This window comes from Pristis pectinata, chromosome 7 (genome assembly GCF_009764475.1).
Source record: "Pristis pectinata isolate sPriPec2 chromosome 7, sPriPec2.1.pri, whole genome shotgun sequence".
NCBI lineage: Eukaryota > Metazoa > Chordata > Chondrichthyes > Rhinopristiformes > Pristidae > Pristis > Pristis pectinata.
Genome location: NC_067411.1, coordinates 102,614,044 through 102,637,622, shown reverse-complemented (window position 1 = coordinate 102,637,622; position 23,579 = coordinate 102,614,044). Strand labels below are relative to the sequence as shown.

The window sequence follows — 23,579 nt, the reverse complement described above, 5'->3', positions numbered from 1 at the left end:
GTCAAGTAGGAGGTAGTGTTCGGTCTCCTAAACAATATTAAGGTGGATAAGTCCCTGGAGCCTGATGGGATATACCCCAGGTTACTGAGGGAGGCAAGAGAGGAAATTGCCAGGGCATTGACCAGTATCTTTGTATCCTCTTTGACCACGGGTGAGGTCCCGGAGGACTGGCGAGTGGCTAATGTTGTTCCTCTATTTAAGAAAGGAACAAGGGAAAATCTGGGGAATCTGGGGATCCGGTGAGTCTCATGTCAGTTGCAGGGAAATTGCTGGAGAAAATTCTTCAAGATAGGATATACGAGTATCTGGAATCCAATGGATTGATTAGGGAAAGCCAGCATGGCTTTGTGCGGGGCAAGTCCTGTCTTACTAACCTGATTTTTTTTCTGACAGGGTGACGAGAGAGACTGATGAAGGGGGAACTGTGGATGTCATCTATATGGACTTCAGTAGGGCATTTGACAACATCCCACATAATCAGTTAATCAAGAAAGTTCAGATGCATGGGGTCAGTGGAGAATTGGCTGTGGATCCAGAACTGGCTTGCCTGTAGAAGACAGAGGGTGGTGGTTGAAGGGACTTATTTGGGCTGGAGGCCTGTGAGTAGTGGTGTTCTGCAGGGAGCTGTGCTGGGACCTCTGCTGTTTGTGATGTACATAAATGACCTGGATGAGTATGTTGATGGGTGGGTTAGTAAGTTTGCAGACGATACCAAGACTGGTGGAGCTGTGAATAGTGTAGAAGACTGGCGATGGATACAGTGTGATATAAATCAGCTGCAGATGTGGGCAGAGAAATGGCAGATGGAGTTCAACCTGGATAAATGTGAGGGGTTGCACCTTGGTGGGACTAATGTCAAGAGGCAGTACACTCTTCAGGGCAAGACCCTTAACAGTGTTGAAGAGCAGAGAAACCTTGGGGTCATAAATCAGCTGCAGATGTGGGCAGAGAAATGGCAGATGGAGTTCAACCTGGATAAATGTGAGGGGTTGCACCTTGGTGGGACTAATGTCAAGAGGCAGTACACTCTTCAGGGCAAGACCCTTAACAGTGTTGAAGAGCAGAGAAACCTTGGGGTGCAAGTCCATGACTCACTGAAAGTGGCTACACAGGTAGACAGGGTGGTTCAGAAGTCTTATGGAATGCTTGCATTTATTACATCGAGGTATTGAGTATAGGAGTCAAGAAATTATGATGCATCTCAATAGAACTCCGGTTAGGCCACGTTTAGAGTATTGCGTGCAGTTCTGGTCACCTCACTATAGGAAGGATGTTGAGGCTTTAGAGAGGGTGCAGAGGAGGTTTAATTGGATGCTGCCTGGAATAGAGGGCATGTGCTATCAGGAGAGGCTGGACAAACTTGGGCTCTTTTCTCTGGAGCAGTGGAGGCTGAGGGGTGATCTGTGCGATGTATAAAATTATGAAGGACATAGATAGGGTGGACAAGCAATATCTTTTCCCCATTATTGAGTGATCCAATACCAGAGGGCATGCATTTAAGGTGAGAGGGGGTAGGTTCAGAACAGATGTGACAGCTGAGAGAGTGGTGGATGCCTGGAATGCGTTGCCTGATAGGGTGGTGGAGGCAAATTCATTGGGGGCTTTTAAGAGGGGCTTGGATGGGCACATGAATGAGAGGAAAATGGAGGGATGTGGGCATTCTGTAGGTAGGAGGGATTAGCTCTGTCGGCACAACATTGTGGGCCAAAGGGCCTGTTCTGTGCTGTACTGTTCTAAACCCCAGCCTTCAGCATCTTGATCTAGTCCAAGAAATGGCTGAACACACTGGAAAGAACAAAGGTTAAGGTACTCCGGCTATAGTGATGAAGACCTGTGTTCCAAAATTAACTCTGCCTCTAGTCAGAATCAAAATAAGGTTTATTATCACTGACATATGTTGTGAAATTTGCTGTTTTGCAGCAGAAGCACAGTGCAAGACATAAAAATTACTATAATTGGCTCGCCCATAGAAGTCAGAGGGTGGTGGTAGCTGGAGTGTATTCTGCCTGGAGGTCGGTGACCAGTGGTGTTCCGCAGGGATCTGTTCTGGGACCCCTGCTCTTTGTTATTTTTATAAATGACTTGGATGAGGATGTGGAAGAGTGGGTTAGTAAGTTTGCAGATGATACAAAGGTCGGTGGTGTTGTGGATAGTGTAGCAGGTTGCTGTAGATTACAACAGGACGTTGAGAAGTGGCAGATGGAGTTCAACCCGGTAAAAATGTGTGAAGTGATACACTTCCGGAGATAGAGTTTGAAGGCAGAATACAAGGTTAATGGCAGGGCTGTTAGCAGTGTGGAGGAACAGGGGGATCTTGGGGTCCACGTCCATAGATCCCTCAAGGTTGTCGCACAGGTCGATTGGGTAGTTAAGAAGGTGTATGGTGTGTTGGCCTTCATTAGTCAGGGTATTGAGTTCAAGAGCCGTGAGGTGATATTGCAGCTCTATATAACTCTGGTTAGACTACACTTGGAGCATTGTGTTCATTTCTGGTCGCCTCATTATAGGAAGGATGTGGCAGCTTTAGAGAGGGTACAGAGGAAATTTACCAACATGTTGCCTGGATTAAAGAACATGTCTTATTAGGATAGGTTGAGTGAACTAGGGCTTTTCTCTTTGAAGGGGAGGAGGATGAGAGGTGACTTGATAGAGGTGTACAAGATGATAAGAGGCATAGATCGAGTGGACAGTCAGAGACGTTTTCCCCAGGGTAACAATGGCTAACACAAGAAGACATAATTTTAAGGTGATTGGAAGAAGATACAAGGGGGATGTCAGGGGTAAGTTTTTGTTTACACAGAGAGAGGTGGGTGCGTGGAACGCACTGCCGGCAGAGGTTGTGGGGGCAGATATATTAGGGACATATAAGAGACTTTTTGATAGACACATGAATGACAGAGAAATGGGGGGGGGCTATGTGGGAGGGACGGGTTAGATAGACCTTAGAGCAGAATAAAATGTTGGCACAACATTGTGGGCCGAAGGGCCTGTACTGTGCTGTAATGTTCTGTGTTCTAAGTTACAAAAATAACTAAATAGTGCAAAAGAGAAATCATGAGGTAGTGTTCATGGGTTCATGGAACATTCAGAAATCTGATGGCAAACTACAGCTACACCAAGTGGTATCTACCCAACAATATGGAAGTTTGCTCAGATATAATCTACACAAAAAAGCAGGACAAATCCAATCTTGCAAACTACTGTCCTATCAGTCTCCTCTCAACTATCAGCAAACTAATAGAAGGCCACATCCACAGTGCTACCAAGCAGCAGTTACCCTTCATTAACCTGAACACTGCAGCTCAGTCTGAACTTTACCAGAACCACTTGGCTCCAACAATGACACATTAGGCATTTCATCTTCTACATACTGTATACTGCCTGACCTGCTGAATGTTTGCAGCATTTTCTGGTTTTTTTTTATTTCAAACACAGTGGTAATGAGAGCAGGCCAGAAGCTAAATATCTTGCAGAAAGTGACTCCCTCATCTCTCAGAACCTTTTTATGATCTGCAAGGCACAAGTTTTGAAGGGGTGGAAGGAATACTTTCCATTTGCCTGGGTGAGTGGACCTCCAACACTTAAGATGCCCAACATGATCCAGGACAACACAAGAGAGACTGCAGATGCTGGAAATCTGGAGCAACACACACAAAATGCTGGAGGAACTCAGCGGGTCAGGCAGCGTCTATGGAGGGAAATGAACAGTTGACGTTTCGGGTTGAGACACTCCTCCAAAGGACTTTTGTGAATTTAACATGATTCATGATGTGAAAGGTTACCAGTCGTCATGCTAGAGCTGGTCTAAGAAACTTTATAAGGTCACCGCTGACATGAGCTGTAAAGTCATTATAGATAATCACATGTTGCAAAGAAATGGAAATCAATTTACTTCTTGACTTGTATTCCAACAGCATCGGCAACGGCCTGCTGGACCAAAGTCAACCACTGGCTTGACGCCTGGACTTCCAAACCATCTTCCGTAGACACGCACCGACAAATCTACCCAAAAGTAAATATTATTGTAAAAATGGGAGCTTTCTAAAGGAAAGTACTTCTAATGCACCCTCTTTGAGTTATACAAGCTTAATTTAAGGAATGCCAAATCATTAAATCTCTGGAACCTTTCCTGAATTTTCCACAAGGAATGTGAAGAAATGTAAGACAGTTTGCAGTTCCATCCTATATAATTCCAAACAAATATATTCAAAACATCAATGTTGTGGATGTTTTAGTATAAATGAAATTTAAAAAAAACAGAAGATGCTGGAAACACTCAGCAGGTCGGGCAGCAACCGTGGAAAGAGCACAAGTTAACATTTCAGGTCGAAAACTTTTCATCAGAACCAGAATGGAGAGAAAACAAGTGTTCAGCTGCAGAGACAGTGGGGGGGATGGACTGGACAATGGGGATATTGGAGGTAGGGGAAGCCAGTAGCATGGTGACAAGTTGTTGGTAAGCCATTGGGTGGGCAGGTTAGTGGGATGTTAAAGAAAGAGAAAACACAAACATAGGTGAAGTCTGGGAGGATCAATTGACTTAAATTACAATAGCAGCATTTGGTCGACAAGAGCACGTCTCTTTGTTTGTGTCTCTGTATAACTTCCCTTAATAACCTTTCAACCTTCACCAACAATCCATTAGAGATGTCCCCTTGGTTTTATCCATCCCTCTTCTCTGAAACTTCTAATTTGCTTGTTTACTCTCATTCCTAGTTTCGACGAAGGGTCTTCGAGCTGAAACCTCAACTCGTTTCTTTTTTCATATATACTGCCAGACCTGCTGAGTGACCCCAGCATTTTCTGTTTACATTTCAGTTCCAGCATCTGCTTTTTTTTTATTTTCACGGAACAAACAACCTCTCTTTTCACACCGCCAAGGAAGCGTAGTACTCAATCAAAACAACATTGTGTGGACATAGATCAGAAACTTAATTTTTTTTTTAAAAAAAGCAATTCATTATATAAAAAAAAATTAGAACCACGAGGTAAACACAGAAGGCCATATTTGTACTATAAAATTTCATGCAAGTGACATCAGACAAGTTTTGTGCACCCTTTTATGTCATGGCACAAGTCCAGAACACTGCATGTGCCAGTCCATAGTCTCCCACTCCAATCTGATGACGGCGCTCCAAGCTCAAATGTTTCAGCATCCCCAGGGTATAATGTCAGCAGTTGAAAAGAATAGAATTGCCATCTCAGGATATCCTACAGCTTCAGGACATCCTACAGCATTTGGTCTATTTCTGCACCTCAATTACAGACAGTCCCTCAGTGTAACAGATTACAACAGGCCATGGTCTTCTGTTGCCAGAAGGTTGCCATTGTAGCTTGAATCAGACAGATACGAACGGAAAAATCCACATGGATCCCACTAGACTACTATTGCCAAGCACCTCAACTAAGATTTAAAGAGTTCGAACCAGAGGTGAAAGAAGTGTCCATCTGAGATGACCATTTCATTCTTGAAAAATAACTGGGATTTCAGTATCAATGTCATCATCGGAAAAAATGCCAGAATGTGGAACAAATAACATTTGTCAATTACTTTTTATTCCATTTTTCTATGCAAATCAGTGTTTTGCCAAAACTTCAATCTTAAATTTACAAACAAAATTGTTCACTGTACACTTCCTAGCACCATCTATAATGTGATGAATTATAGAACTATTCAGTAAACTGACAGAAATTACCTGTGTTTCCATGTAGAAATGATACTGTTCACCCATCCTAATTTCACCTTCAATCTTGCAGGGAGATTCTGAAATCGCTGTGGCAGGATCTCCAGTCAGTAACCCTGGTCCAGGCGATGGGTGGAAGGATTTCTTCTTGATAGCTTCGTCAAGAGTCACTATTGGTGGTTTCTGATCTTGGTAGGTAACCTTCACTGCTTCCACCATCTGGAGAGCATGTTTCTGTGAATCTTAGTAGGAAAAGAAGATGCATACTTACACAGTAGGCTTGCGCTCAAGTAACACTGGATTACCTTTTCTACCTGTTATTAAAAAAATCTAAAACTTCTACCTAATTCTAAGCAAAGTTAGGTCAATCAGTGTAAAATATAGTTTTCTCATCATTGGAAGATACATGACCTCCAATTACAATTGTTTCCTATCAATGCACGTTTACAGCTTCATCCTCCACTTTTTCCTGAAGATTTTTTCACCAGAGTTAGCAAGCACAAGGAGGCACAAGAAACTGTAGATGCTGGATTCAGAACCTGATACAGGGTCCCTTTGCCTCCACAGACTCTGCCTGACCCACTGAGTTCCTACAGCAGCTTGTTTTTTTGCACGAGGATATACATCTTATGCCTAAAATGTACGTCCTGCAGTTGCCAGGAAGCAGCAGTACTATTCTCATTTGAAAAATTCCTGCAACTCTGTTGCCATTTTGGTGAGATGATCCTCAAAAGCGAGGTGGATTTATAAAGCAACCTTAAATCAATGGACATCAATGTCCTTCAGGATGAATATACTGAGGCGAAGCAAGCAGCTCAATGAAGAGGGATGGCAGCAAAGACTTCAAACTCAAAGACACCTTACCTCCTCTTTAGAAATGTGACACTTGGTCCACACAGCTGAAAGGAAGCTCTGGACTTCACTGGAAGGAAGATATTCTTCTATAACGCAACGTTAATTATTTGAGTCTTCAGCCAGAGGAAAAGCCAGTTAAGACTCAAAATTTATTTGAACATGAGCTAGGTCACAATTCTGAGCAAATGTGAATCCTGGCAAAAGCTCAGCTGGCCAGATCATCCTGGACCCATCCTGCTGCCTAGATTTGCGGCTTGTGGTCTCCAGCTATCAGCTTGCACTGGCCTTTTCCAAATCTGGAGGGAGAGGCAAGCTGGCATTTCCACACCCAAGGATCACACTGGATGTCAATGGTTATAGCATCAGAAAGATTCAACATGACAACAGGCCCTTCAGCCCGAGTCCATGCTGACCATCACCAACCCATTCATGCTAACCCTTTTTGTTTTATTCTTCCCACATTCCTATCAACATCCCCCAGGCTGTCAAAGATGTCTTTGATTCAAATAAACTTAATGAGACACTTACTAATAACTGCAACTTCCCCCAAATGAATGAGGTCACCATTCCTAAGCCAGAGCTCTTTGTTGGAAAGCCAAAGACAGGATGCATATGAATTCTCTCCTTGGCAAGTCACCATTCTCCCACTGGGATCCATGTTGAATCCGGTGGCAGCGCAGGACAGGAGACACACCGACACGCCACTATTGGCTTGCTTCAGATTTCCACTTTCTTTCCTCATGGGCAGGAACCCCAGACATGCCAAGGTTAGAATGGCAGCTCTGCCAGTGGTTCCCTTCAGGACCATCAACCAGCACTCTGCTTGGTTTGGCCCAACTGGCAAATAAGTAGTTTAGGCTGCCAAATGATTTCTGCAAAGCTGCAATTCTCAGAATGCTGAAGAAGATGATTTTCTACCAACTGCGGGAAACACATTTTAAACGTGTGATAAATCTCTTTGCACTAACTGATGCTGATGAAAGACATTACGAACAAGTAGTGAATAGAGTTTTAATCATCTAGCTTCACAAAAAAAATTGGATCTCTCTCTTATAGGACATTAGTCAAACTCCTGACAGCAGCAACTACAATACAAGTAAATGTCTCAGCAATTTATAGAGTCATAGAGCAACACAGCACGGATACAGGCCCTTCGGCCCAACCAGTCCATGCTGACCATGTTGACAATCCTAGCTGGTCCCAATTTCCTGCATTTAGCCCATATCCCTCCAGGCCCCACCCCTCCATGTACCTATCCAAGTGCTGCTTAAATGATACTGTTGTACCTGCCTCAACCACTTCCTCTGGCAGCTCGTTCCATATACCCACCACCCTCTGCGTGAAAAAGTTGTCCCTCAGGTCCATTTTAAATCTTCCCCCTCTCACCTTAAATCTATGCCCCCCTAGTTTTGGGCTCCCCTACACTGGGGAAAAGACTGTTACCGTCCACCTTATCTATGCCTCTCATAATTTTAAACACTCTATCAGGTCACCCCTCATTCTCCTACATTCCTAGAAATAAAGACTTAGCCTGGCCAACCTCTCCCTATAACTCAGGCCCTCGAGTCCTGGCAACATCCTCAAATATTTTCTGCACTCTTTCCAACATAACCACATCTTTCCAGTTTAACCACATCTTTCCAATAACAGAGGGACCAAAACTGTACACAGTACTCCAAGTGCAGCCTCACCAACGGCATATACAACCACAACATAATGTCCCAACTCCTGTACTCAATGCCCTGACTGATGAATTTACAGTTATTGAGCCACTTCACCACCCTTTGAGGTAGAGGGGTCCAAAGACTCATGACCCCTTAGTCTTGTAGATTAATTCTACTCCACTGTTGGAAGTGAGGGGCAGCACTGTGATGAGAAAGATAGATAAAGCACTGGGGTGGAGATGCAACGTTGTTTGACACTGGTCTGTGCATCGGTCACGGACGCGATGGTTAGGAGTACAACATGCACGATATCATGAGGCAAACGTAACGTCAGAGCCTGAGCAGGAAACAGGGTCTTCAGCCCACGTCTGCACCAAGCATCTGTCACCCATTCACACTCATCCCATTTTATTTTCCCCATATTCCCATTAACTCCCCCAGATACTACCACTCACCTACATACTTGGGGGTGCAATTTACAGTAGCCAATTAAACCACCAAGCCACACACGTTGGGATTTAGAGGAAATAAGTCTGTGATAATAAGAGACACAAGAGAGACTGCAGAAGCTGAAATCTGGAGCAACGCACACCGGAGGAAACTCAGCAGGTCAGGCAGCATCTGTGGAGGGAAATGAACAGTGGATGTTTTGGGCCGAGACCCTTCATCAGGACTAATAAAGCAGTGATGATAAACCTGATTCTGACTGTGCCACTGTGCAGCCCCAAAGGTGAAGACAAATCTCTGTGGGCAGCCAAAGTTAAGGAGGATTCTCCACAGTCCCTTTTGATGACATGGCCAAAAAGTGGAGAAAATGCTAATATAATCCCAACTGGTTTACGCAAAACTGCAAACAAAATGGTGACTGACGAAGAAGTCTGAATGAACAAAAGCAGCTTCAAAAAATCACCTCGTGGCTAAAACAAAGAACTGCAGGAATTAAGGGTCACTGCTGCGGACACAAAGCAATCATACGTGAACACAGCGAATGCTGGCCTGACGACATTCAGTGGAAAGAGTAAAAGAGTTAACAAATCAGATCCGAGACCCTTTGTCAGAATTAAGACAATTCTCTTTCGGTAGATATCGCGTGACCTGCTGAGTGTTTCCAGCATTTTCACATTTTACAGTTAACTGTGATGGTTCATACACTTTATTTACAATACCCAAGCTCAGACTTATTATTTTACCTGCAATACACAGTGCAATTGGTTGTCCAGCATATAGAAGAGGCCCACTGCTGAAAATCTCTTCAACTGCAAAGGGTGGAGGCATGAATGTGTTGCTTCCAGGGATGTCCTCTGCTTTTAGCACCTATAATGTGAATAGAAGCAATAATTAAATAAAACTCATTGCCTTGGGCAATTTTTTTTTCGCACATGAGATTAATGCCAGTGGAAATGCATTTTCCCCCAATTAATGTTAAAATCATGAATTAATAAGTCTATCTCCCAATTACTCAAGTGAAGCCAAAGTTGTCCACACTCTCCTACAACAGCTATTTTTGTGCTTTGTTGGAGTGTGGCTTCAATTTAGTACCATATTCTCAGGAAAAATGTTATCTACAATTATTTACTATTGATAAATGGGAACATAGCACTTAAAAAGTATAATACAACAAATCTGTCAACTTTTAAAACTGTTAGTTCTTCCGTTAAAAAAAACTTGATTAAATGTTTAGCTTTTCATACCTTTACTTTTGCTATAAACGCAACCACAAGCATTTATATAGCATGTTTCATATGGTGAAGGATGCCAAGACACTTCACAAGTGTGTCATAAAACAAAATATGTCAAAGAGCCATATTCTCAAGCTAACTTAATTTGCATGTGGGTAAGTAACTTCTAATCTGATACTGTGAAGCACGGTAGTGTAGCAGTTAGTGTAACACTATTACAGCACGAGCGACCCAGGTTCAATTCCAGCCACTGTCTGTAAGGAGTTTGTACGTTCTCCCCGTGTCTGCGTGGGTTTCCTCCGGGTGCTCCGGTTTCCTCTCACATTCCAAAGAGGTACGGGTTAGGAAGTTGTGGGCATGCTATGTTGGCACCAGAAGTGTGGCAACACTTGTGGGCTGCCCTCAGAACACTCTACGCAAAAGACACATTTCACTGTGTGTTTCGATGTACATGTGACTAATAAAGATATCTTATGTCATTTTACAGTGTCTACAACTCCTGAGAAAAGGGGACACACCCTAAAAATTGTTTTCCACAACTGATGCGTTGTGCTTACAGCATTTCCTGATCGATTTCAACATTAAAACAGCCAATTTAAAAAAAAACATTGCTTATTTAAGACAGCTGAGGGAAACTAATTAAGAATGCCCTTCATAAATACTTACTGCCACAGCACCAGGCATAGTCATAGCTGCTGTACCATCGATGCTGCTGAGAGTTGCATTGCCCTCTGTGCTTAGAACAAATGCAGCAAATAGCTCATTAGGAAGAGGCAGTAAGTCATTGATGAACTGAGCTTCACCTGATGTCTGGAAAACAAAGGAAATACAAAAACTACAGCTTCTCTGCAGTTCAAAGAATTAATCTAATGTTCTGCCCAATAATAAGAAATTCTTGAGAAGCCCAGAGTCAGCCATCCTGGTAAAGTACGACAAGGTGGAATTTGTTAATTGGACCAACCTGATGCTGCAGCAACACTGAGGTCAGCCTCATTTACCATTTCTTAAGGCAACAACTTGTATTATTCCCAATAGCTCACCCATGAGGAGACAACCAAGACATCACTACCACCTCCTCAGATTGCTGAATTCAGTAAAAAGCCTTCAATGTCCAACAAACTTCTATCAATCCTTTAACAAAGAAATTAGTGATAGACTCTACATTCAGTTAATTGGGCAATTTTGGCATTTTATTGTATATTAATGTGTTACTCTTCCCCTGGTAAGTCTGCATATGATTTCTGCTCTGGTATCCCAGCACGTGGTTTCACTAACGTAATAAAAATGGGGAAAAAATCATTAATGAAATGATTCTGGAAAAAAGTTCTGTGAAAACTGGAAATGGTCCAAAATGAGTTGTCTCTCAATTTTCTACTTCTAAAACTACCATCGAATTGTTTGGCAGAATGAGCAATCATAGGGTTGGCTGCCCAAGCAGACATGTTTCAGAGTGGTTGTGCAAATCATATTTTTTATTACAAGTTAAGAATTTTTTAACAATGTAATTTGAGTATACAAATTTATACTGGGTCAAACTGTAGGTGCTCAATTCACATTCAACTTATTCCCAAAATATTGGATCTATTTTTGCACTGGTTCCACACAGATAAACAAAATGATCCGTAAGCTATTTTTGTAAGAGAGAACAAAAACAGAATGTGTCTAAATGATCCCCCTTCTTTAAAACTAGAAGAAACCAGGATTTACTCAGCCTGCGGGGTTTGTTGTTTTCAATTTCTTGCACGGATTGGAAAATATCCATTCTTTATTTGTTATTGGGAATCTTATTAATTTTGTAAAGCACATGGGTGGCTATTTGTTTTCACCCTTAATAAACGCCTCGGAGATTTATCATTAACCAGCACTTTTTGACTCCTGTGATTCTTCAATTATGCCATACAAAGTTCCACAACAAAAACACGGTAATGATAACTACTATTAAGTCTGGGAAGAAAAGCACCTTTGAAGAATGATATCAAAGAACAGCAAGGAGATTAATAGAAAATAATTCTACCATGAATGATAGAAAAATAGGGGGCTATGTGGGAGGGAAGGGTTAGATGGATCTTAGAGCAGGATAAAATGTCAGCACAACATCGTGGGCCGAAGGGCCTGTACTGTGCTGTAGTGTTCTATGTTCTATTACAAGGCTGGGGATTACAAGATGGCATTACAATTCTGGATATATACATCTGATAAAAGTCCTCATTGGGTAACAATTATCTAATAGCTAAAAATTATACTTGTATCTCCCAAAACTGTACAATGTGGTTGCTGAGAAAAATAGTTCAAGTTAGCAGGAAGCAATCTATGGACTAGTTAGGTAAGCACAGAATTAGCAAATTAAGACAAGGAAATAGTTGACAAATGCTTGGAAGCGAAGTCCAGAGGAACAAAGTAATCTTGTAGTGCATAGCCACAACTCCTGAAGATAGTGGGACAGCTAGAGAAGGCACATGAGCTTAGTAGTTGCAGTGTTACCATCCACAAAATCCTCTGCAGTTACTTGCCTAGGCTACTCCACCAGCAACTGCCAAGCCATGACCTCAATCACCAATGAGGACAAGGCAGCAGGTGCACGGGAACACCACACCCTGAAGGTCTCCTTCCAAGGTGCATGGCATCCTGGAATGCATCACCATTCCTTCGTTATCACTGTGTCTGAATCCTGAAACAACCTACCCAACAGCACAATGGGAGACCTTCACCAGAACTACAGCGGTTCAAGGTGGTCATTCGCACCTTATCAAATTATGAATGAGTAATGCTGGCCTTGTTAGGGAAGCCTAAATCCAGAAAAGAAAATGTATTAATAAAGCTTGCCTTCACTAGCTAAGGCATTCGATGCATGCATGTCCCGATAAAAAGTCTTGACCCAAAACATCAACAATTCCTTCGCTCCCAGATGCTGCTTGACCCACTGAGTTCCTCCAGCTTTTGGCTCCAGATACCAGCATCTGCAGTCTCTTGTCTCCGTGAGCAGGAGATGCTGCTGGAACTGTATGCAGCTGTATATAGGTCAGGGCTAGAGTATGGGTTCAGGTCACAACATGACAGGAAGGAAGTGACAGCACTGGACAGGCTGCGGTGATTTACAAGAATGTTGCCAGGGACAGAAAACTTAGAAATGAGTAGAGAGCGACTACACTTTTTTTGGGATAAAGGACACCAATACTGGGGGGGGGGGGGGGGGGCGCGGGGGGGAGCATTAATTGTAATGCATAAAATAAGAGGCACTGATTTGTTGAACAGGAAATCTCCATTTTCCCTATCAGAGAGGAAAATAACTGATTTAAATTCATTGGTAGAAAGGTCAGAGAGGAGTTGCTGACATTTTTTTTCCACTCGACAAATAGTGGAACTCATTGCCCAAGGGACGGGTTGAGGCACAAAGTCACAGCATGTTAAAAATCTGTCACCAAACTCCAAGACCTGGCACTCAACACGTCCCTCTGTAACTGGATCCTTGACTTTCTAACCAACAGACCACAATCAGTGAGGATAGGCAGCAACACCTCCAGCACGATTATTCTCAACACTGGTGCCCCACAAGGCTGCGTCCTCATCCCTCTACTCTACTCCCTATACACTCATGACTGTGTGCCCAGATTCTGCTCTAACTCCATCTACAAGTTTGCAGATGATACCACCGTTGTAGGCTGTATCTCAAACAGTGATGAGTCAGAGTACAGGAAGGAGATAGAGAGCTTAATGACATGGTGTCATGACAACAACCTTTCCCTCAATGTCAACAAGACAAAAGAGCTGGTCATTGACTTCAGGAAGGGGGGCGATGTACATACACCTGTCTACATCAACGGTGCTGAGGTCGAGAGAGTTGAGAGTTTCAAATTCCTGGAAGTGAACATTACCAATAGCCTGTCCTGGTCAAATCATGAAGATGCCACAGCCAAGAAAGCTCACCAGCGCCTCTACTTCCTCAGGAGGCTAAAGAAATTCGGTATGTCCCCTTTGATACTCATCAACTTTTATTGATGCACCATAGAAAGCATCCTATCTGGATGCATCACAGCTTGGCACGGCAACTGCTCTGCCCAGGAGAGCAAGAAACTGCAGAGAGTTGTGGACACAGCCCAGTGCATCATGGACACCAGCTTCCTCTCCATGGACTCTGTCTATACCTCTCACTGCCTTGGCGTAGCAGCCAGCATAATCAAAGACCCCACCCACCCGGGTCATTCTCTCTTCTCCCATCAGGTAGAAGATTCAGGAGCCTGAGGGCACGTACCACCAGGCTTAAGGACAGCTTCTACCCCACTGTGATAAGACTATTGAACGGTTCCCGTATACGATGAGATGGACTCTGACCTTACGATCTACCTTGTTGTGACCTTGCACCTTATTGCACTGCACTCTCTCTGTAGTTGTGACACTTTACTCTGTACTGTTATTGTTTTTACCTGTACTACCTCAATGCACTCTGTACTAACTCAATGTAACTGCACTGTGTAATGAATTGATCTGTATGAACGGAATGCAAGACAAGTTTTTCACTGTACCTCCGTACAAGTGACAATAATAAACCGATACCAATAAAGTACTTGGATGTCCATTTGAAGAGCTGTAGCATATGAGAGCTGGGAAGGCAGTTTCATACAAAGTCCAATTTTGGCCAGCGTGTACAGAATGTTCCAAATGGCCTCCTCCTGTGCTGTAAATGTAATGAATCTACGATTTTGAGAAAATTGGTGAAAGAATCTCAGTGGAGACACAGGAAGTGCTGGAATCTGAAGCAACACACAATGTTCTTGACGAACTCAGCAGGTCAGGCAGCATCTGTGGAGGGAAATGGACAGTCAATGTTTCGGGTGACGACCCTTCATCTGGACTGAATCTCAGTGGTATCTGGGATTTTGAAGATCATCAAAAGAAAAATTTGAATATCTTTTTTTCAGATTATCATGGTTTACTCCATGACACATCCGGTTTTACTAGAATAGCACTCTAACCCATGGTAGAATCACATCTGAATTTGTAGTGAGTGATGTCAAGCACAAAACATCAAAATCCTACCTGCAGACGAGCACTTAATTTTGGGATGGGCTGTGTCAAAGGATATTCCTCTGGCTTGGTGCTGTAAGTTTGCTTCCCTGAGGAAACAGGACGTTCCAAAGAATATCGTGCACTTCGGTTACGTGGTGAGATGGTTTTGTCACTCAACAAAGACAAGTAAAACTGTTGAAATAAAGTTCAGAGCAAGCTTATTGATCAAAAAAATTCAGAATCAGAGGGTAACTGTTCTAAAGCATAAAGTTTAACACTGATCTTCCAAAAACCTACATCGGCAATCTAGAACAATTGAAAATGTGGGAACTCATTGTGAACTGGGTGGTACAGTGGGTTATCACAGTGCTCTTTCATCTCAGCGAATGAGGTACGAATGCAGCTCCAAGATGATGTTTGGACGCTTGCTGTCATTGTGTGAAACACCGTTCTCCTATTCTGAAGATGGATAGGCTATTCCCCTCACCTAGGCAGACACTTTGGGAGGTTCCACCAGATATCATTGAGCACAGGAATGCGATATTCTCCTCAGGTCTGCTGTGGTGTCTCAGGTCCCAATCTGCTCAAGACTAATTCATCAGCGTCAAACCTTGAGTTTTAAGTTTCGTTTTCATTCAACGCTATTCTATTTGGTGCAACTACACAATAGGCCATTAGTTCTTCTCATTGAACTGTAACTTATTTAAGACTTTGGAGCCAAAGTTGAATAGGATGATCAATATAATGTGTTTATACAAGTTACTGACCTTATAGAAAAGCCCTTGCGCCAATATTTTCCTGTATGCAGCACTGGCCAACAGTGGATCAGAATCATCAGGAATTACTTCCTTGTCAAGAACAGCCAAGGCACCTGCAATAATCCTTTCAATCAATGACCAGGCTATTAACAAGGATATTAAAACAATTAAATTTGCTTTTTCCTCAATTCATATACAATTAGTTGTATCTTGCCTTCTAAAAGCAAAGGTTAGCAATAAAACTAACTGCTGTAATAGGAGGGGAGATAGAAAGGGGAAGGGGTGGACAGGGTAGGGTGAGCAGGCAGGGAAAGGTGGGCTATGGCAAGAGGAGACGGTAGGTCCTGAGAGGTGGATAATAGAGGGAGAATGGAAGAGAAAAAGCTGAGAAAAAGGGAGGGAATACAATACATGTGGTGTTATGGATTCAGAGAGAAGCAGGCATCCATTGTAACGATGGTGCAAAGATTAAAGTGGGAGAGGATGGGTAGGTGATGGGACTACCTGTAAAGAATGGATGGGTGGAGAGAGGAGATATGAGAGAACAATCAGAGGGGAGGAAGGTAAAATGAAGGAGGTAGTATGGCAATGTTTCCTCCTGTGGATGAGAGGTGGCTCATTTTGATTTCAGCCCCGTGAGGGTTGGACTCTGAGGTTCATGGCTTGGAGAGGGGAATGTCCTGGAAATGAATTTTTGGTCTCAGTAAATGATGTGGATTTTTTCTGGGAAGGAAGAGTGGGTTCATGAGTGCCACGCTAAGTTTCAAAAGCTGGGAATAGAATATTTTCCACTGTTTGTAACCTATTCAGGTGTCAGGCACTTAAAAGTCTTTTATGCCTGATTAACACTTCTATTTTCTATGAAGGTCATCTTTCCAACTTGCCAAATAAGGCTCACAATTTAAAAATCTAAGGGAATTCTGGACATTTCTGTGGTGTGGTTATTTGCACACTGTGGAATGCTGTTGAAACCAAACACATTTCATTATCAAAAACTTTCTCTCACAAAAGTCTGTGCTAGATCACTGAAGTGCACCACTTTGTCTTCTTGGACCACAGAAATGAAAGGCATCTTAAACTGTATTTCTCTTTCAATATAAAACTCACAAGTTCTACCTGTTACAATCATAAAACAATGATACAGGAGGCCACTTGGTCCATCATGTTCCTACTTGTTTGAAAAGAACCACGCAGCCTAATCCCATATTTTAGCACAAGGATATAGCCTTGAGCTGAAATAGACATCAAGTACTTTTTAAAATGTGGTACAGGTTTCTGCCTTTTACCACCCTCATGCAGTGAGTCCCAGACACCTACCACTCTTTGGCTTAAAATTCTCTTCTTCATCTCCCTTCTAATCCTCCTACTTTAAATCTACACCCCTTTGGTTTTTGGCTCTTCTGCTAAAGGTAGTAGATGCAATATAGAGCGAGAGGCAAAAGTTTCAAACAGCCTAATCTCGAGATTAGTTGAGCTTCATTTAGCAGGACCCAACAATTGGCACATTTGCAAATTGTTAGCCAATAGTTGATTGGCTAATTAACACAGCTAATAAAAAGACATTCGAGTTAAGCAGTGTGACCATTTCAGAGCAGCCATTATTAGATTGGGGAGCTGAGGGTTTGGTGTGAAGAGGTGGAATAAGTGGCTCAAGTTTGGAGAGTGAGAGCAACTCTTTAGGAAAAAAGGCTTGAGAGCGATGGAATAGGTAAGAACAGGAAGGGTCTGGTGGGTGGAGGCTAAGGTGAGGATCAGGCAATGTCCCTTTTTTTCTTATTCCACAGTTAGAGCAGCGAAATGGCAGTCGGGGCGGTGGTGTGCTCCTCTTGTAGGATGTGGGAAGTCCTCCAGTGTCCCTGATGACTACACCTGTGAGAAGTGCATCCAGCTGCAGCTCCTTACTGACTGCATTAGGGGACTGAAGCTGGATGAACCCTGGATCATTTGGGAGACTGAGATGATAGACAAGGGTTACCGGGAGGCAGGCACGCGCAGTATGCAGCTGGGTACCTGACAGGAAGGGGAATAGACAGTTGGCTCAGTGATTAGGTTCCATCTAGACACCTTGAAATCACACCTGCACCCACAACCACACCTGTCTGTCCCACTAACTATAAAATCACTTTCAACTATTGCCCTTTTCACCTTTCTCCTTGCACAGCTGAGCCACCCATGATGCTGTGGATTTGCTGTGGCTGAATTTCACAGAGTATTGGGCAGAAAGCAAAGTGCACACATACGTGTCTTGAACTACCTGCCTGCTCTTTCAGTCATAAGAGGAGCAGGAGGAGGCCATCTGGCCCGTCGAGCCCGCTCTGCCATTCAATAAGATCATGGCTGATCTGGCCGTCGACTCAGATCCACTTACCTGCCTTTTCCCCATAACCCTTAATTCCCCTACAAAGCAAAAATCTATCTAATTGTGTCTTAAATATATTTAATGAGGCAGCCTCTACTGCTTCCCTGGGCAGAGAATTCCACAGATTCACTACTCTCTGGGAAAAGCAGTTTCTCCTCATCTCCATCCTAAATCTTTTCTCCCTGAATCTTGAGGCTATGTCCCCTGGTTCTAGTCTCACCTACCAGTGGAAACGACCTTCCTGCCTCTATCTTATCTATCCCTTTCATAATTCTGTACGTTTCTATAAGATCCCCTCTCATTCTTCTGAATTCCAGCAAGTGTGGTCCCAGGCAACTCGCTGTCTGGTAGTCACTCAGTCCTCTCCCCAGCACTCTTTTGAGATGCAGGATGGTCACTTCCTGGAACATGCCACCTACAAAACACTTAAACTTGCAGATGGACTTCAGAGATATGAACTACTGGTCAACTTCTCAAGCCAATGACAATTCCTGTGCCTTTGATTGTCCAGAATATACCAAGTGCCCTAGAATTGCCCTCACATGGCACTGGATGTGATTTCCTCAGATCTGTGGTGCCCTGGCATACTCTCCAGCTCAGATTAGTTCACCAAACAGAAGGAAAATAAACTGCTGACAGACAGCAGTTATCCCTTGCACAAATCCAAAACAGAAACACAGAGCTTCACAGATGGTTTGATTCTGAATTCCTTTATATATGTTAACACACACTTGCCTTGTAAAGTATCATTGGAAGTGAGATCTTTGCCTTGTAGGTATTTTTCTGTGGCTGTAGCATGAATGAAGTCTTCAGCAATTCCAGTGTATACCATTGAGACGGATTCCACCAACTGCTTGTTATTTGAAACTCTTGTTTTTACACGGAATCCAGCACTCACATAGGTATGAGCATTCTAATGATAGGAGAAATTAGGATTATTTTGCTAAAGACCACCAAAGGCTTAAATAATTGAAAGAGAGTGCAATATTCTTTCAAAATATTAAACGCTATGAATAAGATATTTAACTAGACTACTGGAAGTTGATTCATGCTTCAACGTAACACTGAATTGAGACACTCTTGCTTCAGATCCTTAAAGTGAATACAAACCCATTTCACAGATGAATATCAATATCACACTCCACGTTAAAGAGGATTTCTTTCTGTAAAAAATAACTTTTTCATTGAAATATTATTTTACCATCAGTGTTGCAGAACTATCCTAATTGTAAGTCTTGCCCCTTGAGTAAGAGTACTTCCACTTGTTCAGAAATCCAGGTTAATTTGTGGTGTGCCAACAGTCAAAGGACCTTTTGGATTTGACTTGAGCCAAATGCCCAGTAGGAAGTTCTTTCACAAGGCTGGCTCTGGCCTGATTAGTGAGGTGCCTGGGTAGTGCAAGCCATCTGAATGAAGGTCCTATAAGAAATGCTTTTTTGATAGCTGGTGAATGACATTCAAAAACTAGGAAAAATTAATTGCATTTAAGAAAAGTTAAATCAAAAATTTAAAAATTAAAATAAAAAATTTAGTTAAATTAATTAAATCAAAAATGTAAATTAACTTAAACTTACTTCTTTCCTTTATCAACATTCCTCTCCATTGAAATGAATGGAATAGTTGAACTTGTACCAGTTCTAATCTGATACTTTCCACTACTGGAAAACTGCAGGAAGCTGGCAATCTTTTGGGTTGTGGGCAGATCAGCAGCGAGGACCCATTGAGACGTTTGGGTCATTGGTGAATATATGGTGAACCCTCAGCTGTCTTACAGTTACTTGAACAGTTACACAAGAATTTAATCAGGAAATTGAGCCATTAATTTACTGGAATGATCTTCCCTGATTTTAAAAGGCAGTAGACAACTGCACCCAAAATCTACAATAAGATCATGAGGAGCACATAGCCTTTTTCCCAGGGAGGGGGAGCTAAAAACAAGAAGGCATAGGTTTAAGATCAGGGGTGAGAGATTTAAAAAGGAACGTCAGGGGCAGCTTCTTCACACTCAGGGTGGAGCGTATTTGGAATAAGCCGCCAGAGACAGAGGCAGGCACATTAGCAATGTTTAAACACCATCTAGACAAGTACAGGGATGGGAGAGGTTTAGAGGGCTATGGTCCAAACGCGGGCAGATGGGACTAGCTCGCTGGGCAACACAGTCGGCATGGATGAGTTGGGCCGAAGGGCCTGTTTCCCTGCTGTATAACTTAGTGTATAATAAATACTGCCATACAACATCAAAATATACTAAACATTAAGAAGCTTGTGGGTTCAATCTACAACAAAGTCCTGAGAATGTAATCTAGCTGCTGTCAGACCTGCAGTTCCGAAACAGCGAACAAAATAGGTTTTCTGATGTGGGCAAAGGGTGAGACATAAAATAAGGCTTTGTAGTGGATTCCGGACTTTGTTACTGGCCAAGAACATGCATCAGTGGTGATACATCTGCGGGGACGAGAATAAAGTCTGTCCCTAAGACAGCTGGAATAAAAAAATGATATCCCGCTAACCCCCAAGACACATCTTAGCTGACTGTCAATAACTATAAGTTCTTAAATGATCAGAAACATACAAAAATTAAAAGTCATTCTTAATATTTAAGGAAAACTAAACACTGAAAAAAATTGGAAGACTAATGTGGGTGTCATTTTTTGGTCATCCCTAAATGCCCCTGAGAAGATCATGGCGAGACAAATTTTTGGACCACTGCAGTCATTGCTTGGCACTTGTGTGGTGCACTGATCGCACTGACCATCAGCCGCTAACAGGTGTAAATCAGTTGATGCCAATTTCTCTGGCTGTGCATTGCAACATGGCAGGTCAGAAACTCACCAGTGAGATATTCTGACAAGTGGAGGAGACTTGACTGTAACATGTTTCCTCTCCTTTATTTTACTTGTCTTAATATTTCAATTAATTTCCATAAGTGATTTTTAAAAATATTTCTATCTTGTTATAATTATTTAAATCCATTTGAACTGATTATCAGAACATTAAAAAATATTCAAAGGCCTTTGACTCTAAGGTCCAAGGCCTTTAGAATCAAAGGCCAAATGTTATTTGAAAATATAAAATGGTGAGCTAAGTGCTCCCCACAAGAAGTAGGAGCAGGATCAGGCCTTCAAGTGGGCTCTGCCATTCATTAAAATCATGCCTGATCTTCTACATTGGCTCCATTTTCCAATGTTATCTCTATATCAACAGCAAAAAAACAAACTGGTGGAAGAACTCAGGGGGGTCAAGCAGCATCTGTGGAGGCAAAAGGGATATACTATCTGTATATCCTTCAATTTCCTTTATATCCTGACATCTATCGATCGGCTTTGAACGAACAGTGACTGAGCCTCCACAACCCTTCAGGGTAGAGATTTCCAACTGTTTACCACCCACTTAGAGAAGAAATTTCCCCACATCTAAGCCTTAGATGCCTCTCCCATATTCTGAAACAGTGTCCCTTGGCGCAAGACTCCTCAGCCAAGGGAAACAGTCTCTACATCCAGCCTGTCGAGCCCTTTGAGAACGTTGTACCTTTTCATGAGATCTTCTCTTATCCTTCTAAATTCTAGAGAATACATTCTCAGTTTCTTCTCATCTGGTAAATCCACTCAATCTAAGGAACCTTCGCCGCACTCCCTCTATGGCGAGTACATCCCTTGTAAGTGATGAGAACAAGACTGTATACCATGTTCCCAGTAGTCTCACCAAGGCACTGTACACTTACAGTAGGACTTCCTTACTCCTGTTTCCAAACTCCTTGATACTAAAGATGAATGTACCAGTTGGCCTCTCAATGGCTTGCTGCAGCTAAGTGTTGACCTTCAGCAACTTGTGGTCCCTTCGAACATCAGCATTACTGATCCTCTTGCCAACGTGGGCACCAAAATAGATAAATTTTCCCAAACTGGATAACCTCAAATCATGGAGGTTGCCGTGAATTTTTCTCATTTCACTCAGATATACATTTCTTGATATGCATTTACTGTTTAATTTACACCACAAACAGATGCAGTTAACAAAAAATGAAATTCAATTTACCTGATTTCGTGGCATGATCTTATAAGTGTTCATCGACTCTCCCTCTGCCAGCTTTGGAATTTCCACACACAAGAGCAACTGAATAGAATCAACACAACAGATTGCAAATGCTGTTCATCTTTAGTGGCAATTTCCACCTCTATACTTTACAATACATCTAAAACCACCATGCAACAGGAAGGCGAAAGAAAATTTGAAATATTTTTTCATTCATTCATGTGCAAGTAAACTTTCTTGGACAGATTTTCTGTACGCCTGACCCATGTCAAACATTCAATAAATATTACAGGCAAAGGCCTTGAGATTAATGGAAAGACCAATATTATTCAACAACCAGAAAGGTATTTTTAAATGTTCGCCTATAATTGAAAAAGGTGACGTTTCCATCATAAATTCAGTTATAAGTTCACAAGTAGGTCACAAAAGCATAGAAACCACAGAAAGCATCCTATCTGGATGTATCACGGCTTGGTACGGCAACTGCTCTGCCCAGGACCGCAAGAAACTGCAGAGAGTTGTGGACACAGCCCAGCGCATCACGGACACCAGCCTCCCCTCCTTGGACTCTGTCTTTACTTCTCGTTGTCTTGGTGAAGCAGCCAGCAAGGTCAAAGACCCCACCCACCTGGGACATTCTCTCTTCTCTCCTCTTCCATCGGGTAGAAGATACAGGAGCCTGAGGGCACGTACCACCAGACAAGGACAGATTCTACCCCACTATTGGGGTAGAAGCTGCCCTCGGCTAAGACTACTGAACGGTTCCCTTATACAATGAGATGGACTATGACCTCATGATCTACCTTGTTATGACCTTGCACTTTATTGCACTGCACTTTCTCTGTAGCTTTACTTTACTCTGTACTGTTATTGTTTTTACCTGTACTACATCAATGCACTCTTAACTAACTCAATGTAACTGCACTGTATAATGAACTGACCTGTACGATCGGTTTGCAAGACAAGTTTTTCACTGTACCTTGGTACAAGTGACAATAATAAACTAATACCAATACCAAAAACGCACCTTTCCTTGCATGTTGACACCAAGGAATTCCATTAAAGTGTAAGTGTTCATATCAGTAACATCTGAAACAGTCACTTTAGCACCAGCAGCTTCAAAGACCACAAATACATCAGACACAAACTCATGGTGCTTCCATTTCATCATCAAGTTTCCAGCCCATCCACCGGCCTATTAAGATGAAACAAAAAAAATGTCATATTTACGTCTAATATAATTCTCAGAATGATAACAATAATTCCAGGTCACCGTTCTTTGAATTGGCTGGAGTAAATCACATTAGGTGGATTATTTACTCCACTAGATTTCGTAGTTAACAAGGAATTTTACTCCTTTGCCTTGAGAAAGTTCGGCCAATAGGTGGAATACCAAAACATATTTAGAAATTCTAATTTCAAAGAGGAAAAAGTAAAGCTATTCACTTTCCGAAATGGGACTTTCATTGTTTAGCACTGAAAATTATAAGAAAAGAATAAATAAACTAAGACTGTGAATGCAGCAGCTTCAGAACAAAGCTCAG

General features: G+C 42.4%; 1 protein-coding gene across 1 annotated transcript in view; it reads right to left on the bottom strand.

Moving 5' to 3' along the window:
* LOC127572866 (xanthine dehydrogenase/oxidase-like) overlaps positions 1-23,579 on the bottom strand; it is a 123,245-nt gene that overhangs the window by 35,600 nt on the left and 64,066 nt on the right. Inside the window, exons 9-17 of the mRNA XM_052020560.1 lie at positions 23,063-23,230; positions 22,039-22,116; positions 18,739-18,916; positions 15,654-15,757; positions 14,917-15,078; positions 10,549-10,692; positions 9,394-9,517; positions 5,697-5,926; positions 3,893-4,002 (exon numbers count right to left, since the gene is read on the bottom strand). Coding sequence (XP_051876520.1) covers positions 3,893-4,002; positions 5,697-5,926; positions 9,394-9,517; positions 10,549-10,692; positions 14,917-15,078; positions 15,654-15,757; positions 18,739-18,916; positions 22,039-22,116; positions 23,063-23,230 — 1,298 coding nt within the window. The remainder of the gene's footprint in view (positions 1-3,892; positions 4,003-5,696; positions 5,927-9,393; positions 9,518-10,548; positions 10,693-14,916; positions 15,079-15,653; positions 15,758-18,738; positions 18,917-22,038; positions 22,117-23,062; positions 23,231-23,579) is intronic.